This window comes from Aotus nancymaae, unplaced genomic scaffold (assembly GCF_030222135.1).
Source record: "Aotus nancymaae isolate 86718 unplaced genomic scaffold, 86718_ANA_hifiasm-v0.15.2.pri h1tg000076l, whole genome shotgun sequence".
In the NCBI taxonomy this organism is placed as follows: Eukaryota; Metazoa; Chordata; class Mammalia; order Primates; family Aotidae; genus Aotus; species Aotus nancymaae.
The window spans coordinates 17756062-17781010 of NW_026988491.1; the positions used below are offsets into that span (position 1 = coordinate 17756062).

General features: G+C 49.1%; 1 protein-coding gene across 9 annotated transcripts in view; it reads right to left on the reverse strand.

Annotated features, from left to right (window-relative positions):
* Positions 1-24949, reverse strand: part of LOC105734203 (TTL family tubulin polyglutamylase complex subunit L1) — a 45175-nt gene that overhangs the window by 19506 nt on the left and 720 nt on the right. For 3 of the 9 annotated variants that reach the window (XM_064368178.1, XM_064368177.1, XM_064368170.1), the window contains exons 1-5: positions 11247-11475; positions 6742-6950; positions 5407-5587; positions 1333-1467; positions 1008-1116 (exon numbers count right to left, since the gene is read on the reverse strand). In XM_064368178.1, coding sequence (XP_064224248.1) covers positions 1008-1116; positions 1333-1467; positions 5407-5587; positions 6742-6950; positions 11247-11380 — 768 coding nt within the window. In that variant the 5' untranslated portion in view covers positions 11381-11475. The other 6 variants (XM_064368172.1, XM_064368171.1, XM_064368173.1 and 3 more) reach the window with 6 other exon arrangements.

The window sequence follows — 24949 nt, forward strand, 5'->3', positions numbered from 1 at the left end:
GCTCACTGAAACCTCTGCCTCCTGGGTTCATGCGATTCTCCTGCTTCAGCCTCCTGAGTAGCTGGGACTACAGGTGTGTGTCACCACGCCTGGCTAATTTTTGTATTTTACTTTTTAGTAGAGACAGGGTTTCTCCATGTTGGCCAGGATGGTCTTGATCTCTTGACCTCGTGATCCGCCTGCCTCGGCCTCCCAAAGTGGCTGGGATTACAAGCGTGAGCCACCGCTCCCGGCCTCTATGATCTCCTTTTATAAATGGAGAAACTGAGGCTGTGAGAGTTAGACTGACTTGCCCAAAGCTGCAGAACTAGAAAGGCAGGGCTTGAGCCTGCCATCTTCTTTCTCCAGGTGCCCCCACCAGCCCCTGGCATTCAGCTGATGTGCCCCAGGCCAGCCCACCTATGCCCAGAGCCTCCCAGTCCCATCAGTGCCCAGCCTTAAGCCAGGACATACCTTGAGTATCACTCCTTACCCACAATGTTCCTTGAAAAAAATAGAAGAAAAAAGCCCCACAAAGTTGGTCCTTTTTTCTTTTTTTTTTTTTGAGACGAAGTCTCCGTCTGTTGCCCAGGCTGGAGTGCAATGGCTCAATCTTGGCTCACTGCAACTTCTGCCTCCCAGGTTCAAGCGATTCTCCTGCCTCAGCCTCCCAAGTAGGTGGGATTACAGGTGAGTGCCACCACGGTAATTTCTGTATTTTTTTAGTAGAGATGGGATGTCACCGTGTTGGTCAGGCTGGCCTTGAACTCCTGACCTCAGGTGATCCACCCAGCTTGGCTTCCCATAGTGCTGGGATTACAGGCATGGGGCACCATGCCCAGCCTAATTTTTATATTTTTAATAGAGACAGGGTTTTGCCATGTTGGCCAGGCTGGTCTTGAGTTCCTGACCTCAGGTGATCCACCCGCCTCAGCCTCCCAAAGTGCCGGGATTATAGGTGTGAGCCACCGCGCCCAGCCTGAAAAATCAGTCCATTTCTATAAGCACAAATGGAAGGACACACTCACCCCATGTTTCTGGATGGCAACGTTGGTGAGGTGAACGAACATGTTGTCCAGCTCACTGGTACTCGGGGTGTATTTCACTGTGCAAAACCGGCAAAACCCAAGCTTATACCTAGGTGAGAATGTAGATTAATTCGAACTCCGAGGAGAAACACAAAGAACAACTCACATCAGCATCAGGGCTGACTGCTCTTACGTCCCTCAATCCCTGCCCTGTGCCAGGCACTGCACATGCACTGTTTTATCAAACCTCACAACGGTGCTAAGGAGGAGGAAGTTTAAGGTGAAAACACAATCACGAGGGAACCAGAACCTTAGGGATGCTTACATGTAACAGCGCAGCGGACGGTACGTAGACACCAGAACGTACAAGCGCAGGTCGAACTTCCTCCCGCCAATTAGTAAAGGGTTGTTAATATAGAGAGAGATCACGTAGGCTTCTTTATTAGATTGAGACACAAACCTAAACATGTCAGAGAAAGTAAGAATCAGATGCTTAAAGGTGCAATACTGAAGACACAATCCATGAATAAAATAACTGATAAACTGGACTCCATTCAAATTAAACAATTAAACATTTTTGACTGGGCGTGGTGGTTCATGCCTGTGATCCCAGCACTTTGGGAGGCCGAGGCGGGAGGACCACTTGAGGTCAGGAGTTTAAGACAAGCCTGGCCAACATGGTGAAACCCTGTCTCTACTAAACATACAAAAACTTAGCTGGGTATCATGGTGTGTGCCTGTAGTCCCAGCTACTCGGGAGGCTGAGGCAGAAGAATCGCTTCAACCCAGGAGGTGGACGTTGCAGTGAACTGAGATTGCGTTACTGCACTCTAGCCTGGGTGACAGAGCGAGACTCCATCTCAAAAAAATAAAATAAAATAATGGTGGATCCAGGTCACTATACATTTGTCTAAGTTCCCAGAATGAACAACACTAACAGTAAACCCTATGCCCTTTGGATGATGATGGGTCGGTGTCAGTCTGCCAATTTTTATTTATATATAGATAGATAGATATAGATATATTTTTGAGAGACAGTCTCACTCTGTTGCCCAGGCTGCAGTGCATTGGCATGATCTCGGCTCACTACAACCTCTACCTCCTGGGTTCAGGCAATTCTCCTGCCTCAGCCTCCTGAGTAGCTGGGATTACAGGTGCCAGCCACCATGCCTGGTTAATTTTTGTATTTTTAGTAGAGAAAGAGTTTTGCCACGTTGGCCAGGGTGGTCTTGAACTCCCAACCTCAAGTGATCTACCTGCCTTGGCCTCCCAAAGTGCTGGGATTACAGGCATGTGCCACCATGGACCCAGCCAGATTTCTTTTTTTTCCGAGACGGTCTTGCTGTGTTGCCAGGCTGGAGTACAGTGGTGCGATCACAGCTCACTGCAGCCTCCTGGGCTCAAGTGATAGTCTCACCTTAGCCTGGTGAGTGGTGGAGACTACAGGCATGCACCACAACACCCAGCTAATCAGTTTGCCAATTTTAACAAATGTTCCATTCTGATGGGGGATGCTGATAAGTGGGGAAGCTGTGCCTGTGTAGGGGAAGGGGTATCGAAAAAAAAAAATCTCTTTTCTCTGATTCAATTGTGCGGTAAACCTAAAACTGCTCTAAACAATCAGCTACTGGACTGGGTGCGGTGGCTCATGCCTGTAATCCCAGTACTTTGGGAGGCCGAGGCAGGCAGATCACGAGGTCAGGAGATCAAGACCATCCTGGCCAACATGGTGAAACCCCAGGTCTACTAAAAACACAAAAAAATTAGCTGGGCGTGGTGGTGCACACCTGTAGTCCCAGCTACTTGGGAGGCTGAGGAAAGAGAATTGCTTGAACCCAGGAGGCAGAGATCGCATTGGGCTGAGATCGCGCCACTGCACTATAGCCTGGGCGACAGTGCTAGACGCCGTCTAAAAAAAAAAAAATCAAGCTACTAGAAAAAAAATTGATGGTAAAGACCAAAGGTGCATTTATTCAGCTGGCAACAAGCTCCTGGCCTCTCACTATGAGGGGCTGGATCATCAGGAAGGAAATGGGGGTGAGGTGTATCCATGGAGGACACCCTCTGCCCCAGAGGACAGTGCAAGCAGCTGCAGGAGAGTCCCCAGGAGTCCACTCAGGGAATTCCTCCTTGGGCCTGAGCACTGGGGGCTGGCAAAGTGTAATTAGATTTAAGCACAGCTGGGCGTGGTGGCTGACACCTGTAGCCCCAGCACTTTGGGAGGCTGAGGCAGGCAGATCACTTGAGCCTGGGAATTTGACACCAACTTGGGCAACATGGCGAAACCCTGCCTCTACAAAAAAAAAAAAAAAAAACCAAAAAATTAGCCAGGTGTCCCTTTTCTCAGGAGGCTTGGGCCCAGGAGGCTGAGGTTGCAGTGAGCCATGATCCCTTCTTAAAAAAAAAAATTTGTTTTAGGCCAGGCGCAGTGGCTTACCCCCTGTAATCCCAGCATGGGAGGCCGAGGCGGGTGGATTACTTGAGGTCAGAAGTTCAAGACCAGCCTGGCCAACATGGTGAAACCCCATCTCTACTAAAAAATCCAATAATTACCCAGGCATGGTGGCGGGCACCTGTGATCTCAGCTACTCGGGAGGCTGAGGTAAGAGGATCGCTTGAACCTGGGAGGCGTGAGGTTGCAGTCAGCCAAGATCACGCTACTGTACTCCAGCCTGGGTGACAGTGAGACTCTGTGTCAAAAAACCAAAAAAGAATCCTATTTAAATGTACTATAAAATGAGGTGTCTCCTGTTACCCTGGGAACTACTGACAAGTGAGTCCTCTCCCCACTGGAAAAGGATCAGACAGAAGCTTTGCCCCAGTGGCCCCCGGACACTTCTGAGCAGCTGAGAAAACACAAAGACAAAGAAGAGCCAGCAGACCCAGGCCCTGGGCTTGCCCTGTGGACCAGAGCACGGGGCCACTGCCCGGCCCCTTCCAAATGCTTCAGGCTTCCATCCCCACCACAACCCCCCGGCGATGGAGCTGCTGGTGTCCCCATTTTACTCGGATGGAGAATGAAGGACAGGGAGACTCTGCGGAAGAAAATACACTCAGCCAGTGTGTGTCAGACTGGGCCTCAAACCCAGGACCTCAGGGCCCTCAGTCCCAGGATTTAGGTCGGTGTCTCACTGCCTCAAGAACCACCACGAATGAGTGGTTCTCACACCAACCTGTAATCAAACAGCGGCTGCAGGCCCTGGCCCATGACCTACACCATCTTCCTCATGGCCTGCCTCAGGCAGTCTGGGACTAATCACCCGAAGACAGCCACAGAGCCCCGCTGTGACGCCACGTGACAGATGACGTACACCTGCAAAACCTAGCATGGGCTGCCTGGCTTGTGGCCAAAGACCAAAGAACAGGCCAGGCACCGTGGCTCATGCCTGTAATCCCAGCACTTTGGGAGGCCGAGGCAGGCGGATCACCCTGAGGTCAGGAGTTCGAGACCAGCCTGACCAACAGGGCAAAACCCTCTCTCTCTTTTTTTTGAGGAGTCTCACTCTGTCACCCAGGCTGCAGTGCAGTGGTGTGATCTCAGCTCACTGCAACCTCTGCCCCCACAGAGTTCAAGGGATTCTCCTGCCTCAGCCTCCCGCGCAGCTGGGATTACAGGCACCTGCCATCGCACCCAGCTAAATTTCTTATGTATTTTTAGTAGAGACGGGGTTTCACCATCTTTGCCAGGCTAGTCTTGAACTCCTGACTGCATGATCTACCCACCTTGGCCTCCCAAAGTGCTGGGATTACTGGCGTGAGCCACTAGCCACTGCGCCTGGCTGTAAAACTCCATCTCTATTGAAAAAAAAAAAAAAAATTAGCTGGGCATGGTGGTGCATGCCTGCAATCCCAGCTACTCAGGAGGCTGAAGCAGGAGAATCACTTGAACCCAGGAGGCAGAGGTTGCAGTGAGCTGAGATTGCACCACTGCACTCTAGCCTGGCGACAGAGCAAAAGTCTGTCAAACAAACAAAAAAACCCCACAGTGAGGTACAGTGGCTCACCCCTGTAATCCTAGCACTTTGGGAGGCCACGGTGGGTGGAACATGAGGTCAAGAGATCGAGAGCATCCTGGCCAACACGGTGAAACCCCGTCTCTACTAAAAATACAAAAATTAGCCGGGCATGGTGGCACATGCCTGTAGTCCCAGCTGCTCAGGAGGTTGAGACAGGAGAATCGCTTGAACTCGGGAGGCGGAGGTTACAGTGAGAATCGCTTGAACTTGGGAGGCGGAGGTTACAGTGAGTCGAGATTGCGCCACTGCATTCTAGCCTGGCGACTGGGCAAGTCTCTGTCTCAAAAAAAAAACAAACCACAACCATCCCACAAAGACTGCAGAACAGCAAAAAACGGTGAACTGGGACCTGGCACGCAGAGTGGGTGGCTGCCCACACTTACGAAGACGTCTTGCTGTCCCGGGACCACTTTTTGATCTGTGAGAGCTTGTTGATTAGGAAGATGCCCTTTCCCTGGGCCTTGCCACAAGGCTTCATGATCCAGGTGCTGGACGGGCTCTTCCGGAACTCCTCTACGAACAGGTTATAGTCAGCGGGCAGCATGTAGGTGACTGGAACAAAGTCTGCAAGGCAAAGGCACCCAGCGCTGGTAAGGGGCCAGCCCAACAGCGGCCGCCAACAGAAAGATCTTGCCCCTGCCTTTCCAGGGCCTTCGGACTTAGTGCTCCCCACCCCAGCCCAGCAGCTAACAGAACCAGGGCCTCTGCTGCGCAATCCCCGGGTGACACAAGCTACACTCACGGAGCCTATTTAGCACCTTACAAACCTGTATTTTTTTTTTTTTCTGAGATGGAGTCTTGCTCTGTTGCCCAGGCTGGAGTGCAGTGGCATGATCTCGGCTCACTGCAACCTCCACCTCCTGGGTTCAAGTGACTCTCCTGCCTCAGCCTCCCAAGTAGCTGGGATTACATGTGCACACCAGAACACCCAGCTAATTTTTGTATTTTTAGTAGAGACAGGGTTTTACCATGTTGGCCAGGATGGTCTTGATCTCTTTTTTTTAATTTTTATAAAGACGAGGTTTCACCATGTTGGTCAGGCTGGTCTTGAACTCCTGACCTGAGGTGATCCTCCCACCTTGGCCTCCAAAGTGCTTGGATTGCAAGCATGAGCCACCACACCTGGTCCATGGTCTCGATCTGTTGACCTTGTGATCCGCCTGCCTTGGCCCCCCAAAGTGCTGGGATTACAGGCGTGAGCCACCACGCCCGGCAAAAACCTGTATTTTTCAATCCCCATGGCCACCTGCGAGCTACTGTAAACCCTGTAATAATTCCCGTTTAGCAGATGAGGAAACTGAGGCCCAGGGAGGTCAGTTATCAAATTCTGCCCAGGTTTGTGAAGGAATCTGAAACTATTCAGTCCAGCTTTTATCCCCGGACTGGACAGGGATACAGTGTCTTCCCTGGGTAGAGCCAGACAGACAGTCATGAGCCCTCATGGCAGCCTGTGGCTCAAGAAATGTTTCCCTAGGCTGAGCACTGAGGGCATTCTCTGGCTTGCACAAAGCCCATGCCAGGCAATTCCCAAGGCACTCGCAGAAACTCAGATGCCAAACTCCAACTCCTCCTGCTCCTTCATTCTGGAGACACCTGAAATGACACCCGCGTGGACATGCTCATGTGCCAAAGCCAGCAGTCACCACCTCGGCGCCTCGAGCCCCGAAGAAAACATTCAGCTGTTAATTGAAAACGTGAGCCAGGGAAAAGGCACAAACCCAGATAGAGGTATTTTCCATTTTCATCTTTTTCTGCCAGAGGACTCCCTTCTTTCTCTAGCTCCTTCCTGTATCTTTTGATGTTTTTCACCATCAGATCCTTCCGGGTCAGCTCATAGTGGTTTGGAAAATGGTTGACTATTTGATCATCTGAGAGCCGATATCCAGCTTCGACGCTGAACACATTTCGGATGGTTTGCACGCTCATCCTGTAAGAGATGAACAGGACGGATGCTCGGTAGTGATGTCTGTGTGGCAGAAGTCCTTGTTCCCATCCCCGCAAATATCCAGAATCCTCAGCACCCTTCCCCACTACCCCATATCCCCTGGCACCTTAGCCAGGGGCTACACGGCCCACAGCAGCAGAGAACGTGTGCCCAAGGACAGGCTGGGACCCAAGCTGTGTGAGGGCCAGGAGCTGTGCTGATTCTGTGCCCAGAGCCATTTCCCTCTCTGGCCAGGAGCAGGAGCTCAATAAATGTTTATTGATTAGTGATAACACTGATTAATAACAACACTGTCAACAAATAAAATATATACCCTTTTCAGACTCTGAAGTTAGGAAACTCATTTAAACAATATCTGCACCCAAATTCAGGAAAGTCAAGGACCCTTTATTTTTTTACTTTTTAATTTTATTTATTTATTTATTTAGAGACAGAGTTATGCTCTTGTTGCCCTGGCTGGAGTACAATGGCATGATCTTGGCTCACGGCAACCTCCGCCTCCTGGGTTCAAGTGATTCTCCTGCCTCAGCCTCCTGAGTAGCTGGGATTACAGGCACAAGCCACCACACCTGGCTAATTTTTTATATTTTTAGTACAGACGGGGTTTCTCCATGTTGGTCAGGCTGGTCTCGAACTCCCAACCTCAGATGTTTTGCTCACCTTGGCCTCCCAAAGTGCTGGGATTTCAGGCATGAGCCACCATGCCCGGCCCAAGGACCCTTTAAAAACAAAATCAAAATCACAGGGGTTATATGTAAGAGCCCTGAGTCAGTACTTGAAATTCTTGCAGACGTCTGCTGAGGGGGCAAGTAGGGGACGACAGAGCTAAAAGGAAAATGGATTCCTTCTAAGCCTCTGAGAAAACCACGGTCTCCCTGCCACATGCCTGTCCTCACCAACCCACCGCAAAGCAGGGAAGGGGTACGGAGGAAGGGCTGGCCCCCGCCCAGAGCCTGACTCACAAAACATGGCAGGTGGCCCCAGCCTCTTGCACTGCAGTCCCTGTGCCCCCAGCCTATCCCCACCCCATAGCACCACCCTAGAGAGGGTGCCCAGAGCCCCCAAAGAGCTGCCGTGGATTCCAGGACAGCAAGAATAAAGGGAATAAGAGAATAAAGGAGAGAAAGCATTAAGGGACCTCCATTACCCCACTTTGCCAGTGAATGGCATGCGGCCAGTCACATTTAGTCTCAACCTCCATCCCCCCTCAGCACTGGCATGTTCTGAACCAATTGCTAGACATAATATTATTTCATCCAAAACATTTCTGTAAGATTCTCTAACTGTTCAAGACTCCATGTTCTGCCGGGCGCGGTGGCTCACGCCTGTAATCCCAGCACTTTGGGAGGCTGAGGCAGGTGGATCACGAGGTCAAGAGATCGAGACCATCCTGGTCAACATGGTGAAACTCCGTCTCTACTAAAAATACAAAAAATTAGCTGGGCATGGTGGCGTGTGCCTGTAATCCCAGCTACTCAGGAGGCTGAGGCAGGAGAATTGCCTGAACCCAGGAGGCGGAGGTTGCAGTGAGCCGAGATCGCGCCATTGCACTCCAGCCTGGGTAACAAGAACGAAACTCTGTCTCAAAAAAAAAAAAGACTCCATATTCTATTATGTGACATCCTATTTTATACAATTATCAGAACTAAAAAAGTAGTATTTATGTATTTATTTATTTTTGAGACAGGGTCTCGCTCTGTCACCCAGGCGGGAGTGTCATGGCTTGATCTTGGCTCACTGCAACCTCTGCCTCCCAGGCTCAAGTGATCCTCCTACCTCAGCCTCCCAAGTAACTGGGACTACAAGAAGGCGCCACTGTGTCTAGCTAAATTTTTGTAACTTTTTTTGTAGAGATGGGGTTTTGCCATGTTGCCCAGGCTGGTCTCAAACTCCTCAACTCAACCTCTCCTCCACCTAGGCATCCCAAAGTGCTGAGATTACAAGCGTAAGCCACTGTGCTTGCAACAGCAGGAATACTTCTAGAGACAAGCTCCCCTTCATCAACAATATAGAAGCCCTAAGAACAGTTCATACACAAAACAGAATCATTGCTTGATTCTTTCATCAGTTTTCAAAATAAAGAGCTGGCCAGGCACGGAGGCTCATGTCTGTAATCCAGCACTTTGGTTTTTTTTTTTTTTTTTTTGAGATGGAGTCTCGCTCTGTGCCCAAACTGGAATGCAATGGCGTGATCTTGGTTCACCGCAACCTCCGCCTCCCGGGTGCAAGCAATTCTCCTGTGTCAGCCTCCTGCGTAGCTGGGACTACACGCATGCGCAACCACACCCAGCTAATTTGTGTATTTTTAGTAGCGACGGGGTTTCCCCACGTTGGCCTGGCTGGGCTCGAACTCCTGACCTTGTGATCCGCCTGCCTCAACCTCACAAAGTGCTGGCATTACAAGTGTGAGTGACCACACCCAGCTAATTTTTTTGTATTTTTAGTAGAGACGGGGTTTCACTATGTTGGCCAGGCTGATCTCGCCTGACCTCGTGATCTGCCTGCCTCAGCCTCCCAAAGTGTTGGGATTACAGGAGTGAGCCACCGCGCCCAGCCAAAACACTGCTTTTCTTGTCCCAGTCTAACTCACTTTCCTTTTTTTTTTTTTTTTTTTGAGGCAGAGTCTCACTCTGTCACCCAGGCTGGAGTGCAGTGGCTCACTGCAACTTCTGCCTCCTGGGTTCAAGCAATTCTCCTGCCTCAGCCTCCCAAGTAGCTGGGATTACAGGGGCACATCACCATGCCCAGCTACTTTTTCTATTTTTAGTAGAGATGGGGTTTCACCATGTTGGCCAGGCTAGTCTCGAACTCCTGACTTCAGGTGATCCACCTGCCTTGGCCTCTCAAAGTGCTGGGATTACAGGCTTGAGCCACTGTGAGATTACAGACTTGAGCCAGTCTAACTCACTTTTCTTTTCTTTTTTTTTTTTTTGAGATGAAGCCTCACTCTGTTACCCAGGCTGGAGTGCAGTGGCATGATCTCAGCTCACTGCAACCTCCACCTCCCGGGTTCAAGCAATTCTCCTGCCTAAGCCTCCCAAGTAGCTGGGATTACAGGCATGCAGCACCATACCCAGCTAATTTTTGCATTTTTAGTAGAGATGGGGTTTCACCATGTTGGCCAGGCTGGTCTCGAACTCCTGACATCAGGTGATTCACCCGCCTCAGCCTCCCAAAGTGCTGGGATTACAGGCATGAGCCATCGTGCCTGGCCTGACTCACTTTTCTATTGCTGTCTGTCAGCCAGTCTGATTAGCACCGTCTTGGCATAGGACAGGGAAGCAAAAGAAGGCACCTGGACAGGTGCGGTGGCTCACACCTGTGATCCCAACATTCTGAGAGACTGAAGCAGGAGGATTGCTTGAAGCCAGGAGTTGGAGACCAGCCTGGACAACATGGTGAAACCCTTACTCTACAAATAATTTAAAAAGTTAGCTGGGTGTGGTGGCGCATGCCTGTGGTCCTAGAAACTCAGGAGGCTGAAGTGGGAGGACGGCTTGGGCTCAGAAGGGCAAGGCTGCAGGAGGTATGATCACGCCACGGCACTCCAGCCTGGGCAACAGAGTGAGACCCAGTCTCTAGAAAACATACATGTGTTAAAAAAAATAAGTAAGTAGCTGGGTACAGTGGCTCATGCCTGTAATCCCAGCACTTTGGGAGGCCAAGGTGGGTGGATCACAAGGTCAGGAGTTCGAGACCAGCCTGACCAACATGGTGACACCCCGTCTCTACTAAAAATACAAAAAATTAGCCGGGTATGTTGGTGTGTGCCTGTAATCCCAGGTACTCAGGAGGCTGAGGCAGGAGAATTGCTTGAACCCAGGAGGCGGAGGTTGAAGTGAGCTGAGATCTCACCACTGCATTCCAGACTGGGTGACAGAGCAAGCAAGACTTTGTCTTGGAAAAAAAAGATGCACCAAGCCTTCTTCCACAGCCTTCTTCCCTGTCCTCCGGGCCAGCTGTAACACACGCTCACTGGAAGGGGAGGGCCGAGGCTCTTGTTTATCACCCAAGTTCCCCACAGGGTTATTCACACTTAGCTGCGCTGAAACACCCTGGGCTTCACACCACAGGCTGCACACAGCGAGGTGGGAACACACCATCACACATACTCTCACAGAGAGTCCTAAGGAAAAATGCGTGCTGGGAGACGGCACAACGACAGGAGACACTAGCTCTGAGGCCAGTCCCGAGGCACACTCGCCGCGAGGCACTGGAACTAATAAAACCGATACACAAGCCTCAGAGAAACCACCCAGCCCTGCTTTGTATGCTTACCAGTAAAAATTCCAATCCTCGTTTTCTGTCACTTGGACCCATCCTCTCTTCTCAAAGTTATTGATCAGCACTGACTTCTCGATATCAGTGACCCATTTTACTTTTCCTGCCATAATCCTGGAAGAGATCAACATATTAGAGCTACAAACGTCAACGACTCCCTTCCCTTTAACCCAAGGAATCCTTTAAACAGCACACACAATGACCTATGTTCCCCCACCCCACACTCGATCTTACCCCAGCAGTGGTTCTCAGCCAGGGGCGATTCCATCTCCCAGCGGACACCTGGCATGGGTAGAGACAGTCTGGTTGTCTCGACTGGGGGATGCTTCTGGCATCAGGCTTGTCCAGGCCAGGGATTCCACTTGCACAGGTGACCCCTCTCAACCAATTATCCAGCCCCAAATGTCAACTGTGCCAAGGTTGAGAAACCCTGGTCTGGTGGGAGAGACAGGCAGCCATTAAGTCATCACCAGGGAGTGTTCAATTGCAATTGTGCCAGGAGCCACAAAGGAGGGGCACATGGGGCTCTGACAGCCAGAGGCAGGGCAGCTGGGGAAGGCCTCGAGCCAACTTCCGATGGGTGAATGGGGGTCGGCATACCTGACCCACATCCCTCCAGGCACTGCCTGTCTCCCTACTTCAAGTCACCCTCTGGAACTACAGAGTGACTGTAAGTGTTTATCTGGGCTGGGCGTGGTGGCTCACACATGTAATCCCAGCACTATGGGAGGCCAAAGTGGGTGGATTGCCTGAGGTCAGGAGTTCAAGACCAGTGTGGCCAACACGGTGACTAAAAATACAAAAATTAGCCGGTGTGGTGGTGGGCACCTGTAATTCCAGCTACTCAGAGGCTGAGGCAGGAGAATCACTTGAACCCAGGAGGTGGAAGTTGCAGTGAGCCAAGATCATGTACGCGAACCTGGGTGACAGTGAGACTCCATCTCTCCATCTCAAGTGAGACTGGAGTCTCACTCCGTCACCAGGCGCCAGACTGGAGTGCAGTGGCTCGATCTTGGCTCACTGCAACCTCCGCCTCCCGAGTTCAAGCAATTCTCCTGCCTCAGCCTCCCGAGTAGCTGGGATTATAGGCGCATGCCACCACGCCCAGCTAATTTTTGTATTTTTAGTAGAGACGGGGTTTCACCATGTTGGCCAGGATGGTCTCGATCTCTTGACCTCGTGATCCGCCCGCCTCGGCCTCCCAAAGTGCTGGGATTACAGGCGTGAACCACCGTGATAAAAAAGATAATCTTACAGTCACACCAGTCACCAGCTCCCACCCAGGATGACACCAAAAGAAAGAGTGTTATTTTAAACAACAATAAAGGCAGTATGCCTCGTTACACTTCCACATACAGTTTCACCTGAAGAAGCGTTCCAGGCAAAACCCGGCTTCAAAGCTAAGGGGCCTATGAGCCTTGAAGGCCTCTTCTGAACGGAGGCACCTCCTCCAGGGACCGGCAAGGGCTCCACTTTGGGGGCAACTTGATGGTGCAGAAAGGCATGGGATATGGAGACAGGGACCTGGACCTAACTGGCCTCGGGAAAGGAGGAAGAAGGCATTCCCATGACAGCACCACACAGTGCCAGCCTGTGCCTTCCATACCCTGCTGGTAAGGCCAGGAGCGTCACAGAGGTAGGACAGGGGGACAGTAACAGAGTACGGGCTCTGCGGCTCAGGTTTGAGGCTTAGCTCCACCACTCGCTGGCTGTGTGACTTTGGGCAAGGTACTTAACCTCTCTGAATCTCCATTTCCTTGTGTAAAACAGTGATAAGAGTCGTATCTAGTGTGGTGGCTCACACCTGTAATCCCAGCACTTTGGAAGACCGAGGCAGGTGGATCAAGAGGTCAGGAGTTTGAGACCAGCCTGGCCAACATGATGAAACCCCTGCTTCTACTAAAAATACAAAAAATTAGCTGGGCGTGGTGGTGCACGCCTATAATCCCGGCTCTCGGGACACTGAGGCAGGAAAATTGCTGGAACCCAGAAGGCAGGGGTTGCAGTGAGCTGAGATCACACCATTGCACTCCAGCCTGGGCGACAAAGCAATACTCCATCTCGTGAAAAAAAAAAAGAAGAGTAGTATCCAGCTTACGGGCCACAGTCAGGGTTAAATGAGTAAACACACGTAAAGCACTAAACAGCCCCTGGAACACAGAAAGCACTCAAGAGCGGCCAGGCACAGTGGCTCATGCCTGGAATCCCAGTACTTGGAGAGGCTGAGGCAGGCGGATCACTTGAGCCCAAGAGTTTAAGAACAGCCTGGGTAACAGGGCAAAACCCTATCCCTACAAAAAAAAGTACAAAAATTGGCTGGGCATGGTGGCATGCACCAACAGTCCCAGCTACTCGGGAAGCTGAGGCAGGAGGATCACTTGAACCTGGGAGGTTAAACTGCTGTAAGCCATGATGGCACCACTGCACTCCAATCTGGGGGACAGAGTGAGATCTGTCTAAAAAAAAAAAAACCACTCAAGAGACATTCACTATTATCATCGTCATCATCCCCGCTTCACCAATGAGGAAGCTGAGGCTCAGTGGTTAAGAGCCTGTGTAAGAACCAGACTCAGCTGGGTGCAGTGGCTCATGCCTGTAATCCCAGCACTTTGGGAGGCCAAGGCAGGCTAATCACCTGAGGTCAGAAGTTTGAAACCAGCTTGACCAACATGGCAAAACCTCATCTCTACTAAAAATACAAAAATTAGCCAGGTATGGTGGCAGACGCCTGCAGTCCCAACTATTCGTGGGGCTGAGCCACGAGAGCAAAACTCTGTCTCAAACAAACAAACAGACTCAAGGGAGATCTAGTGCCCTGATTCGAAGCCAGGGTAACGCTAAAGGGCCACCTCTCTCCACACAGCCCATCACTTCCCTCTGTGAACCTGGCCTTCAGCAGGATGATGACAACACCCAAGTCACAGGGTCAACAAGCAATAAATGGAATTGCTCTCTGGAAGCTACAAGGTGCCATATAAATGACTGCTGTTCGGTGATCAGTCACAGTGCACGTGAAACCTCGGCAGTCACAGCAAGATGACGGTAAAAACATAGGAGCCGCACCCCAGAGCATGAACCGATCCTACATCCCTCACACCTGCAGACACAGGGCCCACGCCAATGGCTCAGGCAACTTTTCATTTTCACTACGTGATTTCAGCCTCCACAGCTCTGAATCTCTGATGAATCCTGCTAGCGGCCTGGGGACCCCCGACCACCGCCATCCAGACTGCATGGTTCACACGTTGTCCTTAAAGCAAGCATCTTAGTGGGTGACCTCACACTAACCACTGACTTCTACCTGGAGGTGACAGAAGGAAGAGCAGTGATGGGACACCAGGAGGGCTGTGCGCGATTCTCACATGGTGCTTCCCCAGGCCTCAATGCTTCCAGGTGTGAGACCCCAAACCCACAAAGGCAGACGGGCCAAGCATCCGCATCCACATTTCACTAAGCAAGTGAGGCAAGCGCTTTAGCCAGAGCATCAGGGGTCCTCCCAGGCCCTGCGCCCTCTCTCCCACCGTGTGGACAATGGTCACTAAGGGGCCGTTTCTGGCTGTACCTACCATAGGCACTGACAGAGCACCACTGGCAACGCCCACGTTCACCTCAGTGTCACTGATGTCACTCACGCTGGCCCCTCCTTCTTCTCTAAGACAAAGTTAACAGATGAAATGTACATCACACACATGCAGGAGACACTCTTTTTCTTTTTTTCTTTTTTTGGGACAGAGTCTCACTCTGTCACCCAGGCTGGAGTGCAGTGGCACGATCTCGGCTCACTGCATCCTCCGCCTCCTGGGTTCCAGCAATTCTCCTGCCTCAGCCTCCTGAGTAGCTGGGATTACAGGTGCATGCCACCACACCCGGCTAATTTTTGTACTTTTAGTAGAGATGTGGTTTCACCATGTTGGCAGGTTGGTCTTGAACTCCTGACCTCGTGATCCACCTGCCTTGGCCTCCCAAAGTGCTGGGATTACAGGTGTGTGAGCCACTGTGCCTGTACAGGAGACACTCTTTTTGAGTCTTCCCCTGTTACTCTTCCCTGTTACAGTAAGAATTTCTGAACTGAATTACTTACTGGCTCCAGCTGGCCTTGTCAAGCTGCCATGCCACTCTTCATGGCAAGCACCCCTCGCTCCAGCTGAGCTCAGCCCCTTCCCACATCTGCCCAAAGCTTTCCTCCCACCTACAAGCCTGTGTGCACTCTCTGCCCCACCTGGAACGGCCCCTCTGCACTGCCTCTTCTCCGACTCCTACCAGTCATGCAAGGCACAGTTCAACGGCCACTCCCTCCCCAGAGAGCCATTCGCAGCCCTAGCTGGAGCTAAGCTGTCCTCCTCCCCAGATCCTCTATCTCCTCCTGCCATCCTTGTTGGCACTCAGAACTCCCTACCTTGCATTTCAGCCCTTTAAGTAGATTCCTTCTTTTTTTTTTTTAAGACGGGGGTTTCACCATGTTGGTCAGGGTGGTCTTGAACTCCTGACCTCAGATGATCCACCCGCCTTGGCCTCCAAGTAGATTCCTTCTATAAACACAAGAGGGCAGGACTCTGAGTCACCTGTTCCCAATCTTGCATGACTTTTTTTTTTTTCCTTTTATTGAGACAGTCTCACTCTGTTGCCCAGGCTGGAGTGCAGTGGCGCATTTTGGCTTACTACAACCTTTGCCTCCTGGGTTCAAGCAAGTCTTTTTTTTTTTTTTTTTTTTTTTAGACGAAGTCTCACTCTGTTGCCCGGGCTAGAGTACAGCAGCATGATCTCAGCTCACTGCAACCTCCGCCTCCCAGGTTCAAGCGATTCTCCTGCCTTAGCCTCCTGAGTAGCTGGGACTACAAGGGCGTGCCACCACGCCTTGCTAACTTTTATATTTTTAGTAGAGATGGAGTTTCACCATCTTGGCCAGGCTGGTCTCAAACTCCCGACCTCAGGTAATTCACCTGCCTTGGCCTCCCAAAGTGCTGGGATTACAGGCGTGAGCCACCACGCCTGGCTGCACAGATTCTTTCTGGGCTGCATCAAAGCCCACAGTCCATTATGCCTGATCCGAACATCCCTAGCACAAGCCCAGGCACGGGCAAGGCCCACAGTAAATATTCAGTGCATAAGGGAGGGAGTGGGCAAACCCTCCAGACAAGCCCCTTGAACCTGACTCTTTACTTTGGACAGTCGCTCCCATACAGAAGTGTTACGGGTTGAGCTGTGTCCCCCACAAAGTTATGGGGAAGTCCTAACTTGTCTGAAACAAGTACATGCAGCAGAAGGAGCTTTGCCTTGTAGCTCCTCGACACTCTTCCTTCCTTCTTTTTTTTTTGGGAGATGGAGTCTTGCTTTGTCAGTCACCCAGGCTGAAGTGCAATGGCGCCCTCTCGGCTCACTGCAACCTCTGCCTCCTGGGTTCAAGCGATTCTCCTACCTCAGCCACCCAAGTAGCTGGTGCCTGCCACCACTCCCAGCTAGTTTTTGTATTTTTAGTAGAGATGGGGTTTCACCATGCTGACCAGGCTGGTCTCAAACTCCTGACCTCAAGTGATCTGTCTGCCTCAGCCTCTCAAAGTGCTGGGGTTACAGCTGTGAGCCACTGCACCCGGCCCCCTTCCATTTTCTAAAAAAAAATAATACAGAAAATTTATTATGTCACATTAATAGTATCTACCAAGGCTTCAGAGCTGGTAATTTCTGGGCTTGATACCATCATCAATAACTCAAGTTCTTCCCATTTTCCATTTTGCCATCCTCAGAAAATTGGCGCTGTCCTCAGTTAAGCCCAGTCAAGATAGCTACATTTCCAGGAGAGGAAAAGCCTGTTTCTTTTTCTTTCTTTTATTTTTTTTTTTCCTTTTTTTTTGGTCCAGGTGAACAGGGTTTCTTTTTATGTGAGAAAATCTTTTGAAAAAACAATAAAGGCCAGGCTGGCTGTGGTGGCTCTCACCTATAATCCCAGCAATCTGGGAGGCCGAGGTGGGTGGATCACATGAGGTCAGGAGTTCAAGACCAACCTGGGCAACATGGTGAAATCCTGTCTCTACTAGAAATGCAAAAATTAGCCAGGCGTGGTGGCACACACCTGTGATTCCAGCTACTCTGGAGGCTGAGGCAAGAGAATTGCTTGAACCCAGGAGGCGGAGTTTGCAGTGAGCAGAGATTGGGCCAATGCACTCCAGCAAGGGCGACAGGATAAGACTCTGTCTCAAAAATAATAAAAAATAAAGACCAACAATACTCCTTTTTAAAAATACATATCAGGCCGGGCGCGGTGGCTCACGCCTATAATCCCAGCACTTTGGGAGGTCGAGGCAGGTGGATCACGAGGTCAAGAGATCGAGACCACACTGGTCAACATGGTGAAACCCCGTCTCTATTAAAAATACAAAAAAATTAGCTGGGCATGGTGGCGCACGCCTGTAGTCCCAGCTACTCGGGAGGCTGAGGCAGGAGAATTGCTTGAACCCAGAAGGCGGAGGTTGCGGTGAGCCAAGATCGTGCCATTGCACTCCAGCCTGGGTAACAAGAGCGAAACTTCGTCTCAAAAAAAATAAATAAATAAATAAATAAAATAAAAATACATATCAGGTCGGGCACAGTGGCTCACACCTGCAATCCCAGCACTTTGGGAGGCCGACTTGGGGGGATCACTTGAGGTTGGGAGTTCAAGACCAGCCTGACCAACATGGAGAAACCCCATCTCTACTAAAAATACAAAAAATTAGCCAAGCATGGTGATGCATGTCTGCAATCCCAGCTACTCAGGAGGCTGAGGCAGGAGAATTGGTTGAGCCTGGGAGGCAGAGGTGGTGAGCCAAGATCCCGCCATTGCACTCCAACCTGGGCAACAAGAGCAAAACTCTGTCTCAAAATATATATATACATATATCAGCCAGGCACAAGGGCTCATGCCTGGAATCCCAGCACTTTGGGAGGCCAAGGTGGGTGGATCAAAAGGTCAGGATTTCGAGACCAGTCAGGCCAACATGGTGAAACCCTGTCTCTACTAAAAATATAAAAATTAGCCGGGTGTGGTACCTTGTGCCTGTAATTCCAGCTACTTGGGAGGCTGAAGCAGGAGAACTGCTTGAACCTGGAAGGCGGTGGTTGCAGTGGGCCGAGACCACACCATTGCACTCCAGCCTAAGTGACAGAGTGAGATTCCGGATCAAAAATAAATAAATAAATAAATAAATAAATAAAAATACATATATATCTCTCTTACCGACCAAAACTGTATCACCCACCAATTCCTAAAACAAACACTGGTTGGCCAGCCTGACCAACATGGAGAAACCCCATCTCTACTAGAAATACAAAATTAGCTGAGCATGGTGGCACACAACTATAATCCCAGCTACTCGGGAGGCTGAGGCAGAAGAATTGCTTGAACCCAGCAGGCAGACGTTGCAGTGAGCCAAGATCACGCCATTGCACTCCAGCCTGGGCAACAAGAGTGAAACTTCGTCTCAAAACAAAACAAAAAAAAAAGACACTGGCAAGGGGAATGAGCATATCAGACTGGCTTAGGCTAATTAGGATTTATTCCTGAGTTGGGGATATGATCACCTCCCCTGAGCAAAACTCTTGATTTTATTAACCAAGAAAAAATAATGAAAGAAAGATATGTGTCAGCTACAAGGATCTTGACAGATCAATTGAGCCAATTGAGATTTAACAAGTTGAGACTCTCAAAGCACTTCCAATAATTTCCTTGACATTAGTTACTTACTAATGGTTACCAAATGGCTACTTTGTCTCATACTCTCTAATCATTTTCCCTAACAGTATCATGGCATTAAAATAAACTAAATCCTTATTCTTGGATTCATCTGCCTCCAATTATACCACAAATTCCTTATGATCACATGCAGAAACAGGAGGAAATGTCACACTCTTGATAACTTCCTTTCTTATACCAGGTAGCTAGCCTCATATGCAGAAATCACAATAAAGTTTCTTGTTGAAAGGGATGCCAAGGAAGATAGAAACAGAGCTCTTATCTTCTGAAAAAACTCAACACATTTTTTTTTGAGACGGAGTCTCCCTCTGTTACCCAGGTTGGAGTGCAATGGTACGATCTTGGCTCACTGCAACCTCCGCCTCCTGGGTTCAAGTGATTCTCCTGCCTCAGCCTCCCGAGTAGCTGGGATTACAGGCGCCTGCCATGATGCCCAGCTAATTTTGTATTTTTAGTAGGGTGTGGTTTCTCGATGTTGGCCAGGCTGTTCTTGAACTCCTAACCTCAGGTGATCCACCAGCCTCAACCTCCCAAAGTGCTGAGATTACAGGTGTGAGCCACTGTGCCCGGCCAACATCTTTTTCTTTCTTTCTTTCTTTGCAGGCTCCTCACCTCACCTGCTTTTTCCAGGTTTCAACCACAAGCTTCCAATCTCTTATTATCATCATGTGGTCAGATGGTACTAATTCTAGCCAGGGCCCTGGCTGGGCACTGAAGCTCAGCCATGCCTGCACAGAGTAAGGAATGACATATTTATATCATTACCAAGAACAAAAGCTAACAGTTATTAAGCACTAGCATGCATAGGCACTGGGTGGGGTAGTTTATGAGTATTCTCCTCCACTGCTCCACTGTGTCTGTTATCACTTCAGGTGATGCCAAAAGGCAGACGATACGATTTTTTTTTTTTTAGACATAGTTTCACTCTTGCTGCCCAGGTTGGAGTGCAATGGCGTGATCTTGGCTCACTGCAACCTCCAGCTTCCAGGTTCAAGTGACCCCCCTGCCTCAGCCTCCCGAGTAGCTGGGATTACAGGCATGCACCACCATGTTCAGCTAATTTTGTATTTTAAGTAGAGATGGGGTTTTTCCATGTTAGGGTGGTCTCGAACTCCTGACCTCAAGTGATCCGCTTGCCTTGGCCTCACAGAGTGCTGGGATTACAGGCATGAGCCACTGCACCTGGCCAGATGATATGGTTTGACTGTATCCCAAACTCACCTTAAACTGTAATAATCCCCACGTGTCAAGGGCAGGGCAAGGTGGAGATAAACGAATTATGGGAGTGGTTTCACCCCCATCCTGTTCTCATGGTACTGAATAAGTCTCATGAGACCTGATGGTTTTATAAATGGGAGTTCCCCTGCACAAGCTTTCTTGCCTGCTGCCATGTATAATGTGCCTCTGCTCTTCTGCCATGATTGTGACACCCAAGTACCATGGCTAATTTTTGTATTTTTAGTAGTGATGTGGTTTTGCCATGTTGGCCAGGCTGGTCTCGAGGTCCTGACCTCAGGTGATCCACCTGTCTTTGGCCTCCCAAAGTGCTGGGATTACAGGCGTGAGCCTCTGCATTCGGCCTATCTGCTGATTCTTACCCATGCTCAAGTTTGCAAATAATTGGTCTAGTTCAGGTATTTGTTTCCTTAGTGATTATCTGTCTCTACACAGACATGTCTGAGAGCAGGAATGTGGTTCTGCTTTAACTCGTGCTGAGTCCCCAGCACCTAGAACAGTGTCTAGTAATAGCAAGTGCTCAATCAATATTTGATGAATGGCCAGGCGCAGTGGCACGTGGCGCAGTGGTGCATGCCTGTGGTCCCAGCTACTCGGGAGGCTGAGGTGGGAGGATCACTTGAGCCCAGGAGTTCTGGGCTGTAGTGCACTATGCTGATTGGGTGTCCGCACTAAGTTCGGCATCAATATGGTGACTTCTCGGGAGCGGGGGACCACCAGGTTGCCTAAGGAGGGGTGAACCGGCCCAGATCAGAAACGGAGCAGGTCAAAACTCCTGTGCTGATCAGTAGTGGGATCGCGCCTGTGAATAGCCATTGTACTCCAGCCTGGGCAACATGGCGAGACCCCGTCTCTTAAAAAAAAAAAAAAAATTGATGAATGAACAAAAATAAACAGACTGGTGCAGTGGCTCACACCTGTAATCCCAGCACTTTGGGAGGCCAAGGCGGGTAGATCACCTGAGGTCAGCAGTTTGAGACCAGCCTGACCAAAAGGGAGAAACCCAGTCTCTACTAAAAATACAAAATTAGCTGGGCATGGTGACGCATGGCTATAATCCCAGCTACTCAGGAGACTGAGGCAGGAGAATCGCTTGAACCCGGGAGGCAGAGGTTGAGGTGAGCTGAGATCTCACCATTGCACTTCAGCCTGGGTAACAAGAGCAAAACTCCGTCTCAAACAATAACAATAACAACAAAAGATTTCCACAGCTTTACCAGGGGTGTGAAGTATCAGGCTGGGAGCTGAGCTGATTTCCACAGTTTGGGAATATCTGCCTGCTGGGGCAGACCTACAACCCCAGACACACACTTTGCCACAAGGCCTTTCATTTCCCAGTTATTATAACTCCCAACTCCCAGACAAAAGCCAAACCTAATTTGCTTGCCTGGCACAAGCAAGAGAGAACGTATTCATGAGAATCATTTCACGCTTCTGTGTCCAGCCGTCAGAAAACAGGCATCCTCTCTGCCCTTATCCCCACTATCCTAGACATTCTGCCATTTTCAATGAAGTCCCAACTAGGCTAGGATTCTGGGGTATCTGGATTCTTTTCTAGCAAGTTTTCTTTAAAAAGGAAAAAAAATTAATCATCTTTAAAGAAAGTAGGCCAGGTGTGGTGGCTCACACCTATAACCCTAGCACTTTGGGAGGCTGAGGCGGGTGGATCACTTGAGGTCAGGAGTTCAAGACCAGCCTGGCCAAGAGGGTGAAACCCTGTCTCTACTAAAAATACAAAAACTAACAGCCGGGCACGGTGGCTCACGCCTGTAATCCTAGCACTTTGGGAGGCCGAGGTGGGTGGATCACCTGAGGTCAGGAGTTCAAGACCAGCCTGGCCATTATGGTGAAACCCCATCTTAAAAAAAAAAAAAAAAAAAAAACAACAAAGAAAAAAATTAGCCAAGCATGGTGGTGCACACCTATAATCCTAGCTATCCAGGAGGCTGAGGTGGGAGGATTGCTTGAACCTGGGAGGCAGAGGCAGAGGTTGCAAGGTTGCAGTGAGCCAAGATCGTGCCACTGCACACTCCAGCCTGGGTGACAGAGCCAGACTCCATCTCAAACACACACACACACACACACACAAGAATATGGCCAGGCAGCGTGGCTCACACTTGTAATCCCAGCACTTTGGGAGGCCGAGGCTGGCAGATCAAGGGCCAGGAGATCAAGACCAGCCTGGCCAAACCCTATCTCTACTAAAAACACAAATATTATCCAGGTGTGGTGTTGGGCGCCTGTAATCCTAGCTACTGGGGAGGCTGAGGCAAGAGAATAGCTTGAATCCGGAAGGGGGAGTTTGCAGTGAGCGGAGATCATGTCACTGCACTCCAGCCTGGGCAACACAGTGAGACTATGTCTAAAAATAAACAAAGTAATAACTATGTAGGAGAGAGATCCAAGATGGCTGATCACTAGCAGCTCGGGCACGTAGCTCCCAGTGAAAGCGCAGAGAACGAGAGGACGCCACACTTTCAGACGAATATTTGTAGCTCACGGACCAGGAGATTCCCAGCGGAGGAGCTCCACGGGTCGCCAGAGCGACTCTTGTGGCCGGCGCGGCGGTTTTGCTGACGCCTTAAAGCGGCAGTTCTTGGTGCAGAGTCCAGAGATTCCTGGGCAGAAAGGCACCATCAACCTTAACACCGCTGTCTTGGCTGGCGCAGTGGACCGCTCAGATTTCGGCGCTGGGAATCCAAAAGTTGGACGTCCGCTCAGAGACCTAGTTAGAAAGTCGGTAATTACAAAGACGACAGATGGATAAAAATATAATCAAGGGAAGAAAGCAGCCTAAAAAGGCAGAGAATACTCAAAATCAGAATGCCTCTCCCTCTACAGGGGATCGCAATTCCTCATCAGTAACGGAACAAGGCTTAATGGAGAACGAGTGTGTTCCAATAACAGAAGCAGGTTTCAAAATGTGGGTAATGAGAAACTTCTGTGAATTAAAAGAACTTGTTTTAACCCAATGCAAAGAAACTAAGAACCTTAAAAAAAGGTTTGACGAAATGCTAACGAGAATGGACAATTTAGAGAGGAATATAAGTGAATTGATGGAGCTGAAAAGCACAACACAAGAACTTCGCGAAGCATGCACAAGTTTAAACAGTCGAATTGATCAAGCAGAAGAAAGGATATCAGAAGTTGAGGACCAGCTCAGTGAAATGAAACGAGAAGACAAGATTGGAGAAAAAAGGATAAAAAGGCATGAGCAAAGTCTCCAGGAAATATGGGACTATGTGAAAAGACCTAATCTACGTTTGATAGGTGTACCTGAATATGATGAAGAGAATGAATCCAAGTTGGAAAATACTCTTCAGGATATCATTCAGGAAAACTTTCCCAACCTAGCAAGGCAAGGTAATATTCAACTCCAGGTAATACAGAGAACACCACAAAGATATTCTTCAAGAAGACCAACCCCAAGGCACATAATTGCCAGATTTATTAGGGTTGAAATGAAGGAGAAAATACTAAGGGCAGCCAGAGAGAAAGGTCAGGTTACCCACAAAGGGAAATCTATCAGACTCACAGCAGATCTCTCAGCAGAAACCCTACAAGCCAGAAAAGAGTGGGGACCAATATTTAACATCCTTAAAGAAAAGAACTTTCAACCCAGAATTTCCTATCCAGCCAAACTAAGCTTTATGAGCGAAGGAAAAATTAAATCTTTTGCGAACAAACAAGTACTTAGAGAGTTCACTACCACCAGGCCTGCTTTACAAGAGCTTCTGAAAGAAGCACTATACATATAAAGGAACAACCAATATCAGCCTTTCCAAAAATATATCAAAAAGCAAAGAACATTAATACAATGAAAAATTTACATCAACTAATGGGCAAAACAGCCAGCTAGCATCAAACGCCAGTATTAAACTTATATATATTGCAATTGGATAAAAAGCCAAAACCCATCGGTATGCTGCATCCAGACCCATCTTACATGCAACAATACACAAAGACTCAAAGAGAAGGAGGAAGATTTACCAACCAGAGAGTACAAATAAACAAATAAACAAAAAGTAGGAGATGCAATTCTCGCCTCTGATAAAGTAGACTTTAAAGCAACAAAGATCAAAAGAGGCAAAGAAGGACATTACATAATGGTAAAAGGATCAATGTAACAAGAATAGCTAACGATTCTATAGATCAACGAGATAGAAAATTAACAAGGATATTCAGGACTTGAACTCAGACCCGGAACAAGTAAACTTAATAAACATTTACAGAACTCTCCACTTCAAATACACAAAACATACATTACCACCTCACACCTATTCCAAAAGTGACTATATAATTGGAAGTAAATCACTCCTCAGTAATCGCATAGCATTTCATAGGTTTAAATGAAATATTGGTTGGCTGTTTGTTTGTTATCTTCTTCCCTTATTCCTTCCTGACTACATCATTAAGTATAATTATCAGTATACAAGAGGTTTTCAATACCCATTACTAAATTGCATTCTAGCCTGGGCAAGAAAGCAATACTCCCATTCTCTCTCCCTCTTTCTTTTCCTTTTTCCTCCTCCCCATTCTCTCTCTCTCTTTCTCTTCCTTTTTCCTCCTCCCTATTCTCTCTCTCTCTTTCTCTTTAAAAAAAAAAATAATAACTATGTAAATGATGACTTCACGATGAGCAGTGCATTCTTTTACAGCAGTATTGTCACTGTCCATCTCCATGCCCGAACTGGGTGACCATGCTCCACAGTGACTGCTTACCATTGTCTGTAATTTG